Source organism: Narcine bancroftii, chromosome 4 (assembly GCF_036971445.1).
Source record: "Narcine bancroftii isolate sNarBan1 chromosome 4, sNarBan1.hap1, whole genome shotgun sequence".
NCBI lineage: Eukaryota > Metazoa > Chordata > Chondrichthyes > Torpediniformes > Narcinidae > Narcine > Narcine bancroftii.
Genome location: NC_091472.1, coordinates 168,893,693 through 168,913,098, shown reverse-complemented (window position 1 = coordinate 168,913,098; position 19,406 = coordinate 168,893,693). Strand labels below are relative to the sequence as shown.

At 39.4% G+C, this 19,406-nt stretch overlaps 1 protein-coding gene across 1 annotated transcript in view; it reads right to left on the bottom strand.

The window, feature by feature from the left end:
- The window catches only part of LOC138761191 (rasGAP-activating-like protein 1), a 325,463-nt gene that overhangs the window by 233,467 nt on the left and 72,590 nt on the right, over positions 1-19,406 (bottom strand). Inside the window, exon 5 of the mRNA XM_069932922.1 lies at positions 17,274-17,403. Within this exon, the coding sequence (XP_069789023.1) occupies positions 17,274-17,403 (130 nt within the window). The remainder of the gene's footprint in view (positions 1-17,273; positions 17,404-19,406) is intronic.

The window sequence follows — 19,406 nt, the reverse complement described above, 5'->3', positions numbered from 1 at the left end:
TGATCTCATCAATGGAGTACAGCAGATTGCATGCTTTGACAAAATGAAAAAATCCTGGTAACTCCGGGGTGACAGGTATCATTGTGGAGGTTGTGTAGCCAATTGATCTGTGCACTGGCACAGGTGTCTGGCGGCTCATTCAATTTCCCCAGCCAGTACAAGATATGGTAATTCTCTACCTCAGTATTTTGTCATTTCTGATTTTGCCCCGCTGCTGATTGTAAACATGAAAGCAACTGCACGTTTTTCAGTCAGCAGGGTGAATCTCTTACCGGCCAGGTAATGGCATCAGTTCCACACTGCCTCTACAATGGCTTGGGCCTCTTTCTCAACCAAGGAGTGTGGAATTTCAGGGCCTTGTAGGGTACAGGAAAAAAATGCAACTGGCCTGCCTAGTTAAGGAAGGCTGCAAGGATGAAGTCTGACACATCGCTTTCCACCTGAAATGGAATGGATTTATCTATTGTGGCCTTGGCAATATCTGCCTTGATGTGATTGAAGTCTGCATGAGCCTCTGCCACCAGGGGGAAGATTGTGGATTTGATGAGGGGATGTCTGCATAGTTAGGGACCCATTGAGCATAATAGGAGAAGAACCCAAGACATCTCTTCGGGGCCTTGAGGCTGAGTGGAAGGGGAAGCTCTAGGAGTGGTCACATGTGGACAGAGTCTGGGCCAATGGCTCCATTCTCCATGACACAGCCAAGGATGGCCAGACAGTTTGAGCGAAATACTTAGGCCTTATTATATGTAAGGTCAAGGAACTTGGCTGTTTCATGAAATTTCTGAAGGTTGGCGGCGTGGTCCTGCAGGTCATGGCCACAGATGCTAACGTTGTCAAGGTACAGGAAGTGGCCCACAACTATACTGATCCACCATGCGGCCCATCTTCCATTGGAAGACCGAGACACCATCCATAACACCAAAAGGGACCTGCAGGAAATTGTATAGGTGCCCATGCACCTTGAACCCCATGTACGGGTGGTCCTCTGGGTGGCTAGGGAGTTGGTGCAATCTCAACTTCCAGTCAGTGGTCGAAAAGACCCAATACAGGGCAATTTGGATGAAATGTCGGCGAAGCATAGGAGGGGGTACGCATCAAATTGCATGTATCTGTTGATGGTTTGACTGTAGTAGATGACCAACCTGTTCTTTTCCCCATTCCATACTACCATCACCTGTGCTCTCCAAGGGCTGGTACTGCCTTCATTAATCCCCTCCTTGACTAAGTGCTGAACCTCCGCCCGAATGAAGGCCCTGTTCCCAGCACTGTACCACCTACTTTTAGAGGTGACGGGTTTAGTGTCGGGAGTGAGATTGGCGAATAACGATGGGGGAGGGGGTAATTTTAAGTGTGGAGAGCCCGCAGGTCATGCGAGGTGAACGGTTGGGTTGTTGACCGTGGACAATAGGGGGTTGTGAAGAGCAGGAGGCACGCAATGGTTGGTTCAAAAATTGCCAGTTACATACAGTGAGGGGTGGATGGAGCCCATCGAACTCCATTCTCATGCTTTCAAGGTGACATTGAAAATCCAGTTCCGATACCACAGCAACGCAGAGCTGTGGCATTCCATCAGTCTTAAGTCATTATATTCAGTACCGCATCGTTAGAGTCAGTACGCAGAAGCCCCAGACATCCGCTGTGTGTGATTTGAATGCCAAGGAGACCTCTGGTTCACCAGCAATACTGTGAGGGAAAGGTGTCGCACTGTGGCCAGGTGTATGAAGCTCTCCATTCTCCCCTATCAAATACACAACTCTTCACGCAGCCGTTTACCTAAATATCCATCATCGACCTGACAAGTTGATGTGGACTATCCTGATCGAGTGTGATGGAGGCCAGTGTCAGGTCCCTGTACATCGCTATTGTGGAAGATGGTGGTATCCAAGATGGCAGCCTCCACAGCCCACAAGGAGTGCTATTGGGTCCCGAAAATGGTGCTCAAGATGGCAGTCCCCATGGATCACACATGGCACTACTGGCCCTGGGTGATGATGATGTCCAGGATGGAAGCCCCCACGATCTGCATGCGGCTCTGCTAGGAAGAAATTTTGACTTACACACTTTGGCATAGTGGCCCTTCTTTCTGCAGCTAGACCAGATTGAATCCTTTGCTGGGTAGTGTTTCCTATGATGCTTGCTCAGGCCACAGAAGTAGCACTTTGGTTGCTCCCATAACACCACAGCTGTGGTCGGGTCACCACCAGAGCCGGATGAAAGCAACAGGAGGGGGAGCACTGCTGCCATGGTTGAGTCGTTAGCGGTGCAAAGGGGTGGTGGAATGTCCCAAGATGACAGTGCCTGGGGTAACCACGATGTGGCTGCATTGTTAGTTGAGTAGGCCTCCATGTTCTGGAGATCCACCACCAGCGTACCTCTCAGCCTGACTGTTCTCTGCAGGCTGAGCTCCTCTTGCTCCAAGAGTCTTTGTCAGATGTAGTTCGACCTGATCCCTGTGACGTAGACATCCTGGATCAGGTCCTTTGTGTACTTCGTGGCGGACATGGCCTTACAATCATAGGCCCTGCCAAGGGCCCACAGTGCCCGAAGATATTCAGCGTTGGACTCACCGGGTCATTGTTTGTGGGTCACTAGAAGGTGTCTGGCATAGATGACATTGATCTTACGCAGATACTGCCCTTTGAGTATGTCCATGGCTTCCTAATCATGGAATAGACTAGGGTGTTGGCCAAGGATTGCAGTACTTATAATTTATCGGTCTCTGATCACACAAAGGTGGAGGAAACTTGCATGAATACTTCAAAACAGCGCAGCCAGAGCTCAAAGTTGGTGGATGCCTCAGGTGATCGAGGATCGACCTCCAATTTTTATGGCTTCAGGATCTGCTCCACTGTTAAAAAAAACTTAAAGTGAATAAAACTGATGCACCAGCAATTACTCAAAAGACAGTTGTTGAGAAACCAGTAGATTTTTATTCATTAAGAACAACGGCACATCCATTCTGTTCTACTGTCTTGCACTGAGGAGTGGGACCAGCCACCTTTACACAGTAGCCTGTGGAGAGGGACCACAGGTACAATCAGCCAATAGGTTTGTCTGACCAGACAATTATACACAGCAGTGGTTTACCACAATTGTGAGGCTGAAAAACAAGAACAAAACAGTAAGAGGCATCGCCAAAGCCTTAGGATGACCAAAATCAATTATATGGAACATCATTAAGAAGAAGGAGCGTACTGGTGAGTTCAGTAATCACAAAGGGACTGGGAGGCCAAGGAAGACCTGCACTGTTGATGACAGAAGAATTTTCATTTTAATTAAGAAAAATCCCCAAATGCCTGACCGACAGATGAAAAACACTCTTCTGAAGGCAGGCATGAATGTGTCAATAACGAAGGTCCGCAAAAGACTTAATGAACAGAAATACAGAGGCTACTCTGCAAGATGAAAACCACTAGTTAGCGAGAGAAACAGGATGGCCAGATAACAGTTTACCAAGAAGTATTTAAAAGAGCCTGCAGAATTCTGGATGAATGTAATGTGGACAGATGAGACAAAGGTTAATCTGTATCAGCGTAATGGCAAGAGCAAAGTGTTAAGGCGTAAAAGAACTGCCCAAGATCCAAAGCAGACCGCCATCTGTGAAACATGGTGGTGGGGGTGTTATGACCTAGCCATGATTGGCTGCCACAAGTACTGGTCACTGATGATGTAACTGCTTATGGCAGTAGCAAAATGAATTCTGAGCTGTATAGAAACATCGTATCTGCTCAAGTTTGAACAAATGCCTCCAAACTCATTGGATGGTCCTTCATTCTACAGCAAGACGATGATCCCAAACATACTGCTAAAGCAATAAGGGAGTTTTTTTAATGCTAAAATCTGGAAAATTCCAAGTCAGCATACCTTCCATATGTTGAAGAGAAAACTTAAGGGGACAAGACCTGAAACAAGCAGGAGCTGAAGATGGCTACAGTAGAGACCTGGCAAAGCATCACCAGAGAAGATACTCAGCATGTGATGATGTCTATAAATCACAGACTTCAAGCAGTTACTGCATGCAAGGGATAGGGAACAAAGTGCTAAACATGACGACTTTAATATACATACAAATGCTGTGTCCCAAATATTAAGGTTGCCTGAAGTGAGGGGACTATAAAAAAAAGTGCAGTAATTTCTACATTGTCAACCAAAATGTACATAAATAGCCTTTAATAAAATCTGGAATGAGCCCTTTAATCATATGTGAATTATTTGATTGTAAATTTAAAACTGTGGAGCACAGGAGCAAATAAAGGAAAACAAATGTGTCTTTGTTCCAAACATTACGGAGGGCACTGTATTTGACACCAAAGCTCTCACATCAAGCAGGGCAAAAAGAAAATAGAACATCAGTTCCCATATTAAGAAATCCTTTATATCAAGTTATTTAGCGATGATCGGCATAGTTTATTCACGGTGATCTGACTTGAGGCAGATGGCTTGTGTTATGGGTTTGTTTGCTAATGGAAAAGGATTCTGCCTGGGGTCAGTGGATAAATGTGTGCATTTTCTGTTTATTTTTCCATCTTAAAATTGGCTTTCTACACCTACATCTCCAAGGGAATTTCAACATTCCATCAACCATGTTGACTCAAATTTGAGCTCATATGAGGGAGATGGCCTGAATAGTTTTTGTTGCCTATAAACGTGAACACGGTTGTTTATTTGCCAGAGGGACTGAAGCTGACTATTTATGAATGCATATTGGTAAATGGGGAAACAAAGGCATTCAAGTTTTATGACTGGAAAACTCTTAAAGGGAATGTCAGAGCCAGCAATTTCTGTTGGCTGAGAACAAGAACTGATTACAAATGATTCTTCTTTCGATCCTGAAGCCTTTAATCATCAGTTATTCATTGCAAAAGTGGTTTTGCTCCCCTATAAGTGTGAGAATTAAATTTATTTCTTGCATAATTAATTACTCATGTTACTATGTGGTGTTTTCTCATCATTAATGCCCACATCTGCCTCTACCTTGTCTTAATTAGCCAACTACATCCATTCTGAAAATAGCATTCAGACATTTATTTTCCACTTGCATAAACAACAGCTTCTTAGCAACATTTAAAAAAATTCATCTCTATATGAGCATTCCAATGAGTTTTCTTAATGGGCAATAGTAATTCAACAGCCATAGAAATATACTGCGAGGCCAAACACCAAAATGGTTGTGATGATTCACTACCAGACGAGCTGAATACCATTTTTATGCTCGCTTGAGGGGACTTAACGATATCATTAGAATCCCTGCAGATGCTGATGACCCTGTGACATCTGTCTCTGAGGCCAACGTCAAAACATCCTTCGCTAGGGGTCAGGCCCTGATGGCGAACTTGGCAGGGTACTGAAAAATCAGTACCAACTCACTAGCTGGGGTGTTTTCAATCACTCATTGCTGCATTCAGAGGCTCTAATCTGCTTCAAAAGGGCATCAATCATCCTGGTACCCAAGAAGAGTAGAGTGAGCTGCTTCAAATGACTTATCACCCAGTTGCACTCTCATGTACTGTGATGAAATGCCTTGAGAGGTTGGTCATAGCCAGAATTAACTCACACCCTCTGGACCCACTGCAATTAGCCTACTGACACAATCACTCCACAATATCACTGGCCCTCCATTCAGCTCTGGATCACCTAGACAAAAGCAACACGAATATCAGGCTACTCGTCATTGACTATAGCTCAGCTTTCAACACTGTTGTGTATAAGCCCACCCTGCTGTCCATCATGACATCTATGTCATGATGTCACCCCTATATATATCTCTATATGTCAGTAGCCATGTTAGTCTGATGGTATTAAAGAATGAGAAAAGCACCACGTCTCTGAGTCCTAATTGTGTAAGTGCATACACTATCATACCCTCAGTGCTGGTCAACAAGCACCAAAGCCTGGGCCTCTGCACCTCCCTCTGCAACTGGATCCTTGCTATCCTCATCGGAAGATCATAGTCAATGCTAATCGAAGACAACTTCACCTACTCACTGATGATCGACATTGGCACACATCAAGGGTGCGTGTTTGGATCACTGCTCTACATGTTATACACCCATGACTGTGTGGCTCGGCACAATTTCAATGCTATCTACAAATTTGTTGATGACACTATGGTTATCACCCATAATCACAGAAGGCAACGAGGAAGAGTGGAGGAGGGAGATAGATCAGCCAGTTGAGTGGTATCACAACAACAACCTTGAACATAATGTTAGCAAACCCAAGGACCTGATTGTGGACTTTAGGAAGGGGAAATCATGAGTACATAACCAGTCCTCATCAAGGGGTCAGCAGTGGAAAGGGTTAACAACTTCAAGTTCCTGGGTGTCAACATCTCTGAGGATCTGTCCTGGGGGCTCGATGTTGATGCAATCATGAAGAAGATTCGCCAGCGGCTATATCTCATGAGGAGTTTGAGGAGATTTGGTATATCGCCAAAATTTCTTCAGGTGCACTGTGGAGAGCATTCTGACTGGCTTCATCACTGTTTGGTATGGAGATGCCAATGCACAGGACAAGGAAAAAAACTCCAGAGGGTTGTTAACTCAGCCTGCAACGTCAGGGGCACCAGACTTCACTTCCATCGAGGACACCTACATGAGGCGGTGTGTTAAGAAAGCAGCCTCTATTCTCAAGGACCCTCAGCACCCAGGCCATTCTCTCTTCACACTCTACCCCATCAGGAAGAAGGAGCAGAAGCCTGAAGACAATCATCCAGTGGCACAAAAACAGCTTCTTCCCCTCTGCCATCAGATTTCTGAATGGACAAAGAACCACAGACGCCATCTCAGCATCTCTGATTTTAGCACTAATTTATTTATTTTTAAATGTAATGTTATGGCAGAGGTCGACAGCATCGAGTCCACGCTGCTGAAGATCCAGCTGCGCTGGATGGGTCACGTCTCCAGAATGGAGGACCATCGCCTTCCCAAGATCGTGTTATATGGCGAGCTCTCCACTGGCCACCGTGACAGAGGTGCACCAAAGAAAAGGTACAAGGACTGCCTAAAGAAATCTCTTGGTGCCTGCCACATTGACCACCGCCAGTGGGCTGATATCGCCTCAAACCGTGCATCTTGGCGTCTCAGTTTGGCGGGCAGCAACCTCCTTTGAAGAAGACCGCAGAGCCCACCTCACTGACAAAAGGCAAAGGAGGAAAAACCCAACACCCAACCCAAACAACCAATTTTCCCTTGCAACCGCTGCAATCGTGTCTGCCTGTCCCGCATCGGACTTGTCAGCCACAAACGAGCCTGAAGCTGACGTGGACTTTTTACCCCCTCCATAAATCTTCGTCCGCGAAGCCAAGCCAAAGATAGCGATATCTACATTGCAAATGCTGCCGCAATACAATGAATTTCATGACCTATTCACGATAATAAGTTCTGATTCTGAAACTGTCCTCTCATCAACTATTGCTGGTTTCATCTTATCATCCACGTGAAATGTTTCCCAAACATCCAGAGCTCTCAGTTTTTATTTAACAGTTTAAGCTGTGTGAAAAGCTGATATTTTAATGTTGTGATCTTTACCCCAACGGAGATGCTTATTCTATCAGAGGGTCATAAGTAAAATGCTCAAACTGAGGCCCATGTTCCCTGATGATTGCGTCATAAAATGGATGTAGGAGCTACCTCCAAGTCCAGGCCTCCGCGTCCCTCATGATACGAAGAAGAGATGCGTGCCATTATCCCAATGCTCAGAGAAAATTACCCATTGCACTTTCCTTCATTACTTGAAGAGTTTGTCAGTTACTATTAAAAATTTTCAAAAGTGTAGAAATAGATAGTTATACAAAAATATGCCTTTTTTTTTGGAATGGGCTTGCAGAGAATTTGACTACAACAGTATAGTTAGTTCTCCAATTGATTGTCAAAATTAATTACAAAACAAATCCTGAAAAGCTTGGAATCTAATTCAGCCAATTCAATTTAAAATTTGTTGGTGGAAACCAAGTACCCCTTAAAAAACATCAATTTTTTTGCCCATAACCTGATTGAAGTGAGCAGCTTATAAGGGTTGAAGGTAGCTGAAAAGACAAATAAATGTGTACACCTGGAGTTAGGTATGAAACGTACTGCATAAAGATGGCTGATTTCCTCCCTGAATACTAAGAAAATGTTTTTATAATGTATTAATTGTGTGCCTCATATAAACTGATACTGTTTATTGCAAATTTATTCAATTAAGAAATAACCAAGGTTTCCAGAGACTAATTCACCAAATTAAACCTTACGTTGCATAACTTTGAGTTTCCAAAACTTTTATTCCTCTTCTTGGGTTTTCTGATGACAAACATCATAGAATTAAAATAAGCTTTGCCTGCATACTTGCAAATAAGATGCAAGACACCGAGAAGAACAATTGGCCTGTGTGTGATTCTAATCTCAATGAGATCTGACTAGAGCTTTTCATATGAAAATAATTTCACAGAAACACTTAAAAGTGACAGTCAATAGAGACCTAAAGAGAATTCATTAAATCTCAGTCAGTCAACGCAAAGAGGAAACTAATGCACTTGACCCTCCAACTATGGTAAATGCTATCTTTGTGTATGTAAGCTTTTGCCCTTCTTCTGCGAATTCAGACATATCCATAAAATAAGCTCAGAGAGTGGAGAATTATATTTTTAATTTGCGAACATTAAAAACCAATCTCAAACCTGTCTCTGCCTAAGTTCACAATACTTCATTTCATGGGCGTTATGCTATTTTCTGATCATCTGACTTCACGTAAAAGGGCAATTTCAAAAACAGCAAATGGTCAGCCACCGATAACTGGAATTTTCCTGTTGCCAGGATACCTGATTCTGCAAACTGATCGTGCTCTTTATCTGAATTACTAATCTTAATATTCAGTAGAAGCAGAATGTACAACATGAATTTTTCTGACACACTCAGGTCCCTTGTTATAAAATCATGCTTAAAAGCCTTATAGTGTAATTATAAATCTGCATAATCAAAAATTTGTCTATTTTTCAATACTGCAGAATCAAACATTCAACCGAGTTAAGTCTGTCTGCACCTTTAAATCTGGAATGGCACCTCAAATTATAATCATTTCACTATTGGGATATTATGAATATAATTTTGAGACCTGAATTTACTAGGTTACTATAGGCAATTTTAAAAGTTTTCAATGGATCCATTACCTATAAATTCTGATAATCCCTGATCCTCCTCCAAAGTATGTCATCACCTTACACCCACACAGTCAATATTGGTTATGAATCTCAGTATAATTATAGCTATCCCCAATAATCCTACAGCACCAAGATTAGTGTTTAATACCTGAAACAATAAAGATTAATGACTTGATTTCGACTTGCAATTGAATTTGATTCTAGTCTCCCCATTTATATCTGAATTAAATTCACCTCAATGTTCTGGAGTTAAATATGAACACAATGCTGATATTCAATTAAAATTTGATTTTGTATTGCTGTTGCACTTCTATCGAAATGCCGTATAAAGTAAACCATTCATCAACCCACAAAATCCTTTGTGCCTTATGATAAATGGTCAAATAAGGAGTATTCCTGGGCCAATAAGTTATCAATAACATTGGAAATAAAAAATGGCACATTTTCTTTTTAAAATATTTTTATTGAGTTTAACATATAAACTTACAGAAAAAATTTTAAGGAAAACACAAGTCATCTCAAGTACAAAAAAAATGATGGAACCGCATTAAGACAGTTCCCTGATCCACATATTTTGAAGCTTGAGATATTAACGCTGGACCAGAGAGTGACTGGCACCAAGCTCAGCCCTGCTATAATTTGTGGCATGACCCCCATCAGCAGTTTCTTTCTTCATGTGACTGCCAAATTGAGACTGGGCTGTGTGCTTCGTTAGGATTTTGACACCAGGGGTAAGGGCATAACGATGCGTTTAAAGCTTTTGTATTTAGTGCCAAGCGTGGTCAATGTCACGGTGCAGCTGCCATGGATCTCGATCAAGTGGGATCTGGAGGACAAAGTGACCTTGCACTTAGTTGGAGTCACCACGAGGGAGTAGTGCTGTGCTGTGACCAGGTGTATGAAGCTTTCCGTGCTCCCAGTATCGAACAGGTAGTTTTTAACGCAACAATTTACCTCAATGTCCATCATAGATTTGGCTATCTGGCATGGGCTGTTCTAGTCCAGGATGATCAAGGCCAACATCTGGTCACTGTCCAGTTTGCTGCCACTGTACTGGCTCAGTGGGGCCCTCCAAGATGGCTGCCCCCATGCTGCACACACAGTGCTGTTCCTCATTGCCAGAAGTGGTGCCATACCGGGTTGTCATCCTTATGGTCCCATCGAGCCATTTCCCCCCCCCCCCCATCAACTGGAAGTGACACGGTCCAAGATGGTGACGGTTGCCACCCACACCTGGCAATGCTGGAGGAAGGTTTGAACCTACATATCCATATCCTTTTGTAGGGCCCCTTCTTCCCACAGCCAGAACAAGTTCCATCTCTGACCAGGCAGTTCATACATGGATGCCTCATGTGGCCGCAGAAGTGGCGCTTTGGGTGCTCAACAACAGTGACTTGGGACCCTATGTCCCAAGATGGCAGCGCCCATGCTCCCCACAGAGTGGCTGCGTTGCTAGAAGAGACCTCCACATTTTGCTGCACTGTTTCAAGCGATTTGGCCAGGTCCACAACATCCTGCAGGCTCCAATCGCCTTTTTCTAGGAGTCTCTGGTGAATGTGATCTGACCTGAATCTGGCCACACATGTCTTGGATCACTCCTCTAAGTGGATGGCAGCTTAAACTTCTCTGCAGTCACAGACATCCCCCAGCTCCAACAGGACCCGCATAGGCTTGTCCATGGACTCACCAGGTGCTTGTCTGCAATAGCCCAGAAGATACCTGGCACAGATGATGTTTGTTGGGGTATGGTACTGTTTCTGCAGGAGCTCCATAACGGCCGTGTAAGTACTGCAGTCTTCGATCATTTGAAAAACACAGTGGCCGACTCATGCGAAGAGCAGGCCCCATTTATCTTCTTCGTTCAGCATGTCATTATGTCTTATGAAGGCATTGAGGTATTGCAGCCACTGGTCGGATTTTATGGAGGCCTTCAAAGCTTTAGGGTCAGTGTCCAGTTTATCTGCCCGTATTGCCTTGTCCATGGCACGAAAGTATGGTGATTAAACTGATATGCTTTCAATAACTCACGTCAGACCAGAAGTCGTGATTAATAGGCTTTGATCACCATAAACTGCAAGGATATCTCACATGTGGCTGGCCCAGTTCCAAGGCAGGTACTGAGAGAGGGCTTGGGCGTGACCAACCTTATGGGAATTCTGAGGGAAGGAGACTCAAGTACAGGGGCAGGCCAGCCCATACAATACATTCGTATTAGACAGAACTTGTACTCGCTCTGGTACTCCTTCATCTCTTTCCTGATGGAAGAGTCTGAAAGTTGCTGCGTGCAGGGTGACGTCACTCTCAATAATTGAGATTGAACCATTTTGCATCCATTTGTTACTTGTCTCAAAGATTCAGCAAACAGGTTAGAAGCCAAATGATCCATTGGTTTTCATGGCAAGAGGATTTAAATACAGGACCAAGGGCCTTGATGAGACCAGAATTGCCATACTTTGTGCAGTTGTCATCTCCTTTGGTAGTTATTGACAGAAATCCTACAGATCATTTTACTATTTAGAGCAATGACAATCGGTCTGGCGTTCTTAAATCTGACTGAGCGAAACAGACACTTTTCATTTATAGCCCACCCATACACCTTAATGACTGAAATGATGCTACAAATGAGTGGTAAACAGGCAATTTTATATACATCTTAGTAATAAATCTTTTGATCAATGTACCAGTTATTAAATATTTAAATTGACTTTGATTAGGTAGTCTAAAATTCATCATAACTTTCTTTTTAAGTATGATTTAAGCTGATAATAGGAAAAATAATATTATTTGTTATATCATACTTATCTTTTAATTGGTCAAAAGTTTTTTAAAAAAAACAGAACCCAAAAAATAATCCTTTATTCTTTTTATTCCACATTTATAGCAAATATAAAAAAATGAAATATTAACTGTAAAGGGAATTAAAGAATTCTGCCTTAATAACATCTTAGCCAATTAATAATTCTTCATTCCTCTTTCTACATGGATTCCATTCCATACTTTAAGTATATGTTTCAAAACTGGTGTATCTATTTTCCCTTTCAACAGCTCTTCATGCCATTTATACAAAATCCCTTCAGAATTATTTTCTCCTATTTTACTCATTTCGATCTGTACCCAAGCTGTCTTTTCACCAATCTGATAACACAAAGACAAAAATCTAAGTTGAGCTGCCTTATAGTAATTTTTAAAATTAGGCAGTGGTAGTCCTCCCTGATCATATTTCCATGTTAATTTTTCCAACGCCATCCTAGGCATTTTGTCTCGCCAAATAAATTTTCTTACATTTTTATGTAAATCTTGAAAAAAACGTTGTTGGTATAAAAATTGGTAATGATTGGAACAAGTATTGTATTCTAGGAAAAATATTCATCTTCACACAATTTATCCTTTCTATTAATGAAGTTGGTAAATCCTTCCATCTTATTAAATCTTTAAATTTCTTCAGTAAAGATATATAATTTAATGTAAATAAATTATTCAAATTGTTATCAGTATTAATTCCTAAATATTTAACCACCTCCTTCTACCATTTAAATTTTGTCATTTTCTTAGCTTGAGTATAATCTGTCTCAATCATTGTCATCACTTCACTTTTATCAATATTTACTTTATAACCTGACATTAACCCATACTCTGCCAATCGAACATTTACTTTTTTAATGAAATTTCATAGTTTGTAAGATATATTAAATCATTTACAAAAAGACTAATTTTAAGTTCTTTATCATTTATCTTAAAGCCCTTAATCTCATTATTTCTTCTTATCACCACTGCTAAAGGTTCTATAGTCAATACAAATAAAAACAGTGATAATGGAAAACCTTGTAGAGATGATCTTTCCAATAAAAATGGTTTTGATATTTGTCTATTTATGATTATTTTAGCCTTTGGGCAATTATATAATGCCCTTATCCAATTTATAACAGTTATTGAAATTCCAAAAATCTTCAATACTTTAAATAAATAGTCCCATTCTAATCTAACAAATGCATTTTCTGCATCTAAAGTCAAAGCTACTGAAGGTATTTTTCTTTTCTGAGCCAGATTTAACAAACTTAAAAATGTAACAATATTATCAGGTGATCTTTTATTCTTGATAAAAACCTGTTTGGTCCATATTAATCAATTTAGGTAAACATTTAGCTAATCTATTAGCTATTAATTTAGACAAAATGTTATAATCTATATTCAATAATGATATTGATCTATATGAAGATGGAAGAAAAGGATCCTTCCTTTTTTTGGAATAACTGTTATTAATGCTGTTTTAAACAACTCTGGTAAATTACAGAGATCATTAATTTGATCTAGCAATTGCATAAATATAGAAATGAATAACTCTTTAAATGTTTTGTAAAAATCTGGAGAGAAACCATCTTCCCCTGAATCCTTATCATTTGGTAAAGACATCAATATGTCATATAATTCTGTAACCATAAAATAATTTGTTAATTCAATTTTCTCTTCAGTATTTAATTCTGGCAATATAATTTGTGATAAATATTCTTCTATTTTATCTCCATCCTTCAAAGATTCTGATTGATATAACTTCTTATTTCATAAAATCATCATTGATACCCTGTAAGATTACCCGATTCCTCTTTTATAGCTGTAATTGTTCTCAATAATTGTTTTGTCTTCAATTGCTATGCTAAAACTTTATGATCTCTATCTCCCAACTCGTAATATTTTTGTTGAATTTTCCTTATACCTCTCTCCACTTCATATGTTTGCATTTCATGAAATTTCAATGTTTTTAATTCCAATACTCTTCGCTTCTCACCATTTACTTGATTTTGTAATTCTTTTTCCAACTTTGTTATTTCATTTTCCAAATGATTAACTTCAGACAAATACTTTTTTTAAAATCTTAGCTGCATAGCTTATTATTTGTCCTCTTAAATAAGCCTTCATAGAATCAAAAACCACAAATTTATTGGTTATACAGTGTTCATTAGTGTGTCAAAAAAAATTATCTGCTGTCTTATAAATTCACAAAAATCTTGCCTTTTTAACAATGCAATATTATTAAACATTGCTTGATATTCAATGTTTTGAACTCTTGCTTGCAGTTGAAAGGAGACTGAAAATGTATGTGAATATGTCTTGTGTCTAAAAGAATAACATGAGTAGTCTCTAGTACCAGGATGCATTTTCCTCCAACTGTCAACGTTTCATTTCATTCATAAAATTCATCAGAATTTTAACTACCTTGTTTTTAAGCATAATTTCACCAGATCTATCCAAATTAAAATCTCCTCCCATAATTATTTTCCCCTTTGCATTGGTTAATTGCATAAAAATATCTTGTATTAATTTTCCATCATCTATATTTGGTGCATATATATTCAATGTCCAATAATCTGAATAAATTTTACAATTTACCATCACACATCTCCACACATTATCAATAAATATATCCAATATTTTTATTGGTAAATTTTTATTTATTAATATCACTACCCCTCTGGCTTGAGAGTTAAATGAATATCATTCCTACCCAATCTCTCTTTAATTTCACATCTTCCATTTCCATTAAATGAGTTTCTTATAACTTAATAACCTTTTTCTCTTTATCGGAATCTGAATTCCGTTAATATTAATACTAATAAAAGACAATTTTCCTGCCATGAAATACCAATATTAAACCATATGTCCATCCAGCATGCCCCTCCCAACTTCCCACTCACCCCAATACTCCTTATACAACATACTACATTCATAAATAATCCAGACGGAACAAAAAAGATAATGAAAAGAAGTAAGTGAAGAAAAACCCCAGAGGTAAAACATCTCTAATCCCCTGATCTATACATGATGCCAAAAATGTCACATTAGTGCCCATCATTCCAGAGGTCAGCTTCATATTCCTCACTAACTCACTTGATATACCATACCGTCCTTTACTATACATTTTCCAATAAATCTAATAATCCATTAATCTTATCAAATATAATAGATTACACACATTATAGGTTTAACCTTCCTCCCTCTTTAAACTCTCTCAAAACACAATATAATTTCAGTTAGAGCAAAATGCTTTCAGGGATGTAATTAATTCAGGTATTAACAACCTCCTGTTATTCTTTCGCAGGCAATGAATCGGCATATACCTTTGCCTCATTGGGCTTTGTAAAAAAATCTATTTCTCCCTCCCGGGATAAATACTTTCAGTACAGCTGGATATCTCAAAACAAAGGCACAGCCTTTTTTCCATAACACATTTTTAACCGGATTAAACTTTTTTCTCGTTTTTAACAAATCAAAACTTATGCCTGGATAAAAGAAAATCTTATTTTCATTATAAATCAAAGGTGATGGTTTCTCTTTAGCTTGTTTTTCTCCCAACTCCATTATCTTCTCTCTTACTTCATATCGAAGGAATCTGACAAGATTTGGACAGGACCTTTTGTCAGGCTGAGGTTTAGGTCTCAGTGCCCTTTGGGCTTGCTCTATCTCCAAATCTTGAAATTCAGCCTGAACCAAAGATTCTGGTATCCATTGTTGCAAAAACTTTTTCAAATCTTGACCTTCATTACGTTCTTTAAGTCTAACAATCTTGATATTATTCCGTCCACTAAAATTTTCCAAAATGTCTACTTTTTGCATTAACTGATCGTGCTTCGCAGCAGCTTAAACTTGTACCTTCTTCATTTGGTCCTTAAGATTTTGAATCTCAAATTCATTTCCTTTAATTTTCCCATCCACTATTTCAAATCTTATGTCCACCTGTTGTATTAATCGTTCCATCTTGTCACCATTCTTCCTTGCTTCATCAGTTAATACTGCCAGAGATTGTCGAAAAAAATCTTAAAATTGCTTCATTTCTCCAGAAGTTAAAGAAGCTTTTGCACTTTTTTCTTGATTGTAGGTCATTCTTGATCTTTCCTTTGCTTTTCCAGGTCCTTTTCTTGATCGCTGGAGTTGTGAGTGCCTTGTATCTTTTTTTTAAATTTCCTCCTTTTTTTGTGTCCTCTGCGTTTGTGTGACTCCTTGTCCATGCACAGTCACTTCTTGAGTCAATGTCGGCGGCCATTGTCAGGAGAGACCTTGTGCAGCAGTGTCCAAGATCTCCCCGGCTTTTGGCCACTTCTCCTTTGGATATTACCTTGTGAACAGCTCCAGGATCCTTTATTAAGATAGGCTCGTTTTCATGTATTGCAGAAAGGCCTTTATCCTTCTTTAATGGCATTGTTAATATCTTCTACATATGTCTCTAAGCAGTTCTTCCTTATAGTTTCTGTAACTTTTATAGTCTTCATTATCACTTTTTCTCAACTTTTTCAAGGAGAACAGGGATTACCAGTCTAACTCCACATCATCATGTGGCACATCCCCGGGACATTTTTGTTTTGTAAATATATGTTAATGATTTGGATGATAATATAAGTAGCTTGATGAGGCAATTTTCAGATAATAAGAAAAGTGGGGGAGTTGTGACAGCAATGTATGTTGTCAAAGGATAGATCAGTGAAATTTGGGTCAAGAAATGCAGATAGAGAGGGAGAAAAGTTTAAAGATTAGAGAGACTTTTTTGGCCTGTTGAGGGAGCCAATGGTATTTGTCAATAAAATACTGCAACCGTGAGATCTGCGCCCGAAATGGCGACACCAGTGCTCAACAGCGGCCATGAGGGGTTGCAGGCCCTGGGACAGCAGGGCACCAGAAACGGGGAGAACACTACCCCCCCTCCCCACCCCAATGAGAAGGAAAAATTAAATCCTTGACATTTCTCAACACAATCAAAAATATTAAGCTGGAGATAGATATCAGAGAACAAGTGATATGTTTCAAGGGAAGGAGGGGGGAAAAGACAAAATGTTTATGGAGGATAGAACAGAGTGCATACCATAAATGGATCACAGGATGACCAGAAACAAAGGGCAGAAGGGAAATGATACACATAAAAACATGGAGCAGAAATAAACTCTCTACTCCATAACAAACTACCTGTACTTATCTGACAGATGTATAATATTTTACTGCAAAATAACATGCATAAAGTTAAATGTTGGAAAGGTGTTGAATAATTCAATACTGTATTTAATGTACTGCAACAATGTGGGAGGACTTTCTCTTCACTTTGGTGAAATATAACTTTTTCTTTGCAAATGATCAAATTTGCTCTCACCTAGCTTCAATAAGATGGCACTTAAGGACTTTAGTCTGCCGATCCTGTAGAATCTCTAAACCCAGGTGTATCTCTCCTTGAATCTCGTCATCTGGGTTTATTCGAGTCAGATTTATCCAGTTATCAATACCTAAAAGACAAGTTGCTTCAATTATGACAATTGTACTCATAAAATAAAAGCTGACAACATTGAGAGTACAAAACTGTAAATCATTTCAATACTATACTTAAAACACAATCATTTGTGGAAAGCTAAACATGCAATAAAACAACTGCAGTCTGATCTGTTATTATTCTTTGGAAATTTTAATCCATTGACATCTTAGAACCAGAAATTCCTGAAAGCAGTGAGTCACCTGAGCTCATTATAGTTTTATGTGCAGGGCCTGCCTACCATATTAGGTATCTGCTAATATGAATTCTGCCCAATACCATCCCAAACTTTGTGGTACTTACAATACAAGGACTGCAAAACTTTTAAAACTTAGAGAAGGCAACCCAGAAGGTGATCAGGAAGGAAAAGAGAAATTATGATATGAGGTTAACGAATAATATCAAAGAGGATTTTAAAAGCTTTCTTTAAGTAGATAAAGAACAAAAGAGAGACAAGATTAGAAATAGGACTGTTAGGAAATGATGCTGGAATGAGATCTGAAGTTAATATTTTAAGATGAAGATCGGTACTCTCATCTTGATTAATGATTCCTCATTTTGTGCAAGGCTTTGCTTATTATAATTTTAGCTGGTACATACATGTCCAAACTTAAATTATCTTGTTTTTATGCAGATATTGATCCACTACGTGAGAAGTGTCACATTTTTGAAGCTTCAATGATCCATACGTTTTGGGAGTCCCTAAATTTAGAGAGATTTTGGAAAGTCATTTTCAAAACCTTATCAATAATTTTTAAGATCAAAATAGAACGATGTACATTTTTTTGTTTTTTTTTCATGGGAGCCAGATCTCCCTCTGTTAGCAACTCAGGAAAACGTTTTAGCCTTTACAATAGCCAGACGAGCAATTTTATTGAAATGGAAAGATGACTCTTCACTTACCCATCACAGTAGTTACATGATATAATGCCCTATTTAAGTTTGGAGAAAATTAGATGCAATGTTAAAGATAGAAAGTTTCAATTTGTAAAGATGTGGAGCCTCTTCATAGAATCCTATCATGACTGGAAGAATTAAGATTTTTTGATTTTCTAGAGATTATCTGTCCAATGTCTGGATGTCACTATCCGATCCACAATTTCCCTTTTCTTTTACAAAGATAACCTTTATTAGAGGGAGGGGGTAGATTAGATTTAGTTTTTAGGTTTTTTCATTTTTTTTTAATAATTTTTATTTGGATTAATTTGACAAATATGGGTTTAACAATTATTATAGATTAATTCAATGTTAAACGCAATAAAAATATTTAGAAAATGATGCTGGAGCAATTGTAGTGGGAGACAAGATGGCAGGGGAACCAAATTAATATTTTTGATCAGCCTTTATGGTAGATGACTTTAGTATCTTATCGCACTCTCTAAGTGAAGTGAGTGCTGTCAACATCATGAGAGAAAAGGTACTTGAGAAGCTAAATGGTCTAAAGGTAGGTAAGTCTCTTGGACTGGATGGAATGCAGCCTTGAGTTCTGAACGAGATTGCTGCAGAGATTGTGAACGCATTTGTAATGATCTTCCAGGAATCAATGGATTCTAGCATGGTTCGAGAGGACTGGAGAATAGCGAATGTCACTCTGCTGTTTAATAAGGGAAAGAGGCAGCATAAAGGAAACGTTAGATCTATTAGTCAGACATCAGTGGTTGGGAAGAATCTGGAATCAATTGTCAAAGATGAGGTCACAGAGTACCTGGAGGAGCATCACAAGATAGGTCCAAGTCAGTATGATTTCCTTAAAGGAAAATCATGCCTGACAAACCTACTACAATTTTTTGAGGCAATAACACACAGGATAGGCAGGGGAAGAGCAGTGGATGTTGTGTACTTGGACTTTCAAAAGGCCTTCAACAAGGTGCCACATATAAGGCTCTTTAACAAAATGAGACCTCATGGAATTACAGGAAGGATATTGGCATGGGTAGAGCATTAGTTAATAGGCAGGAAACAGAGAGTGGAAATAGGGGT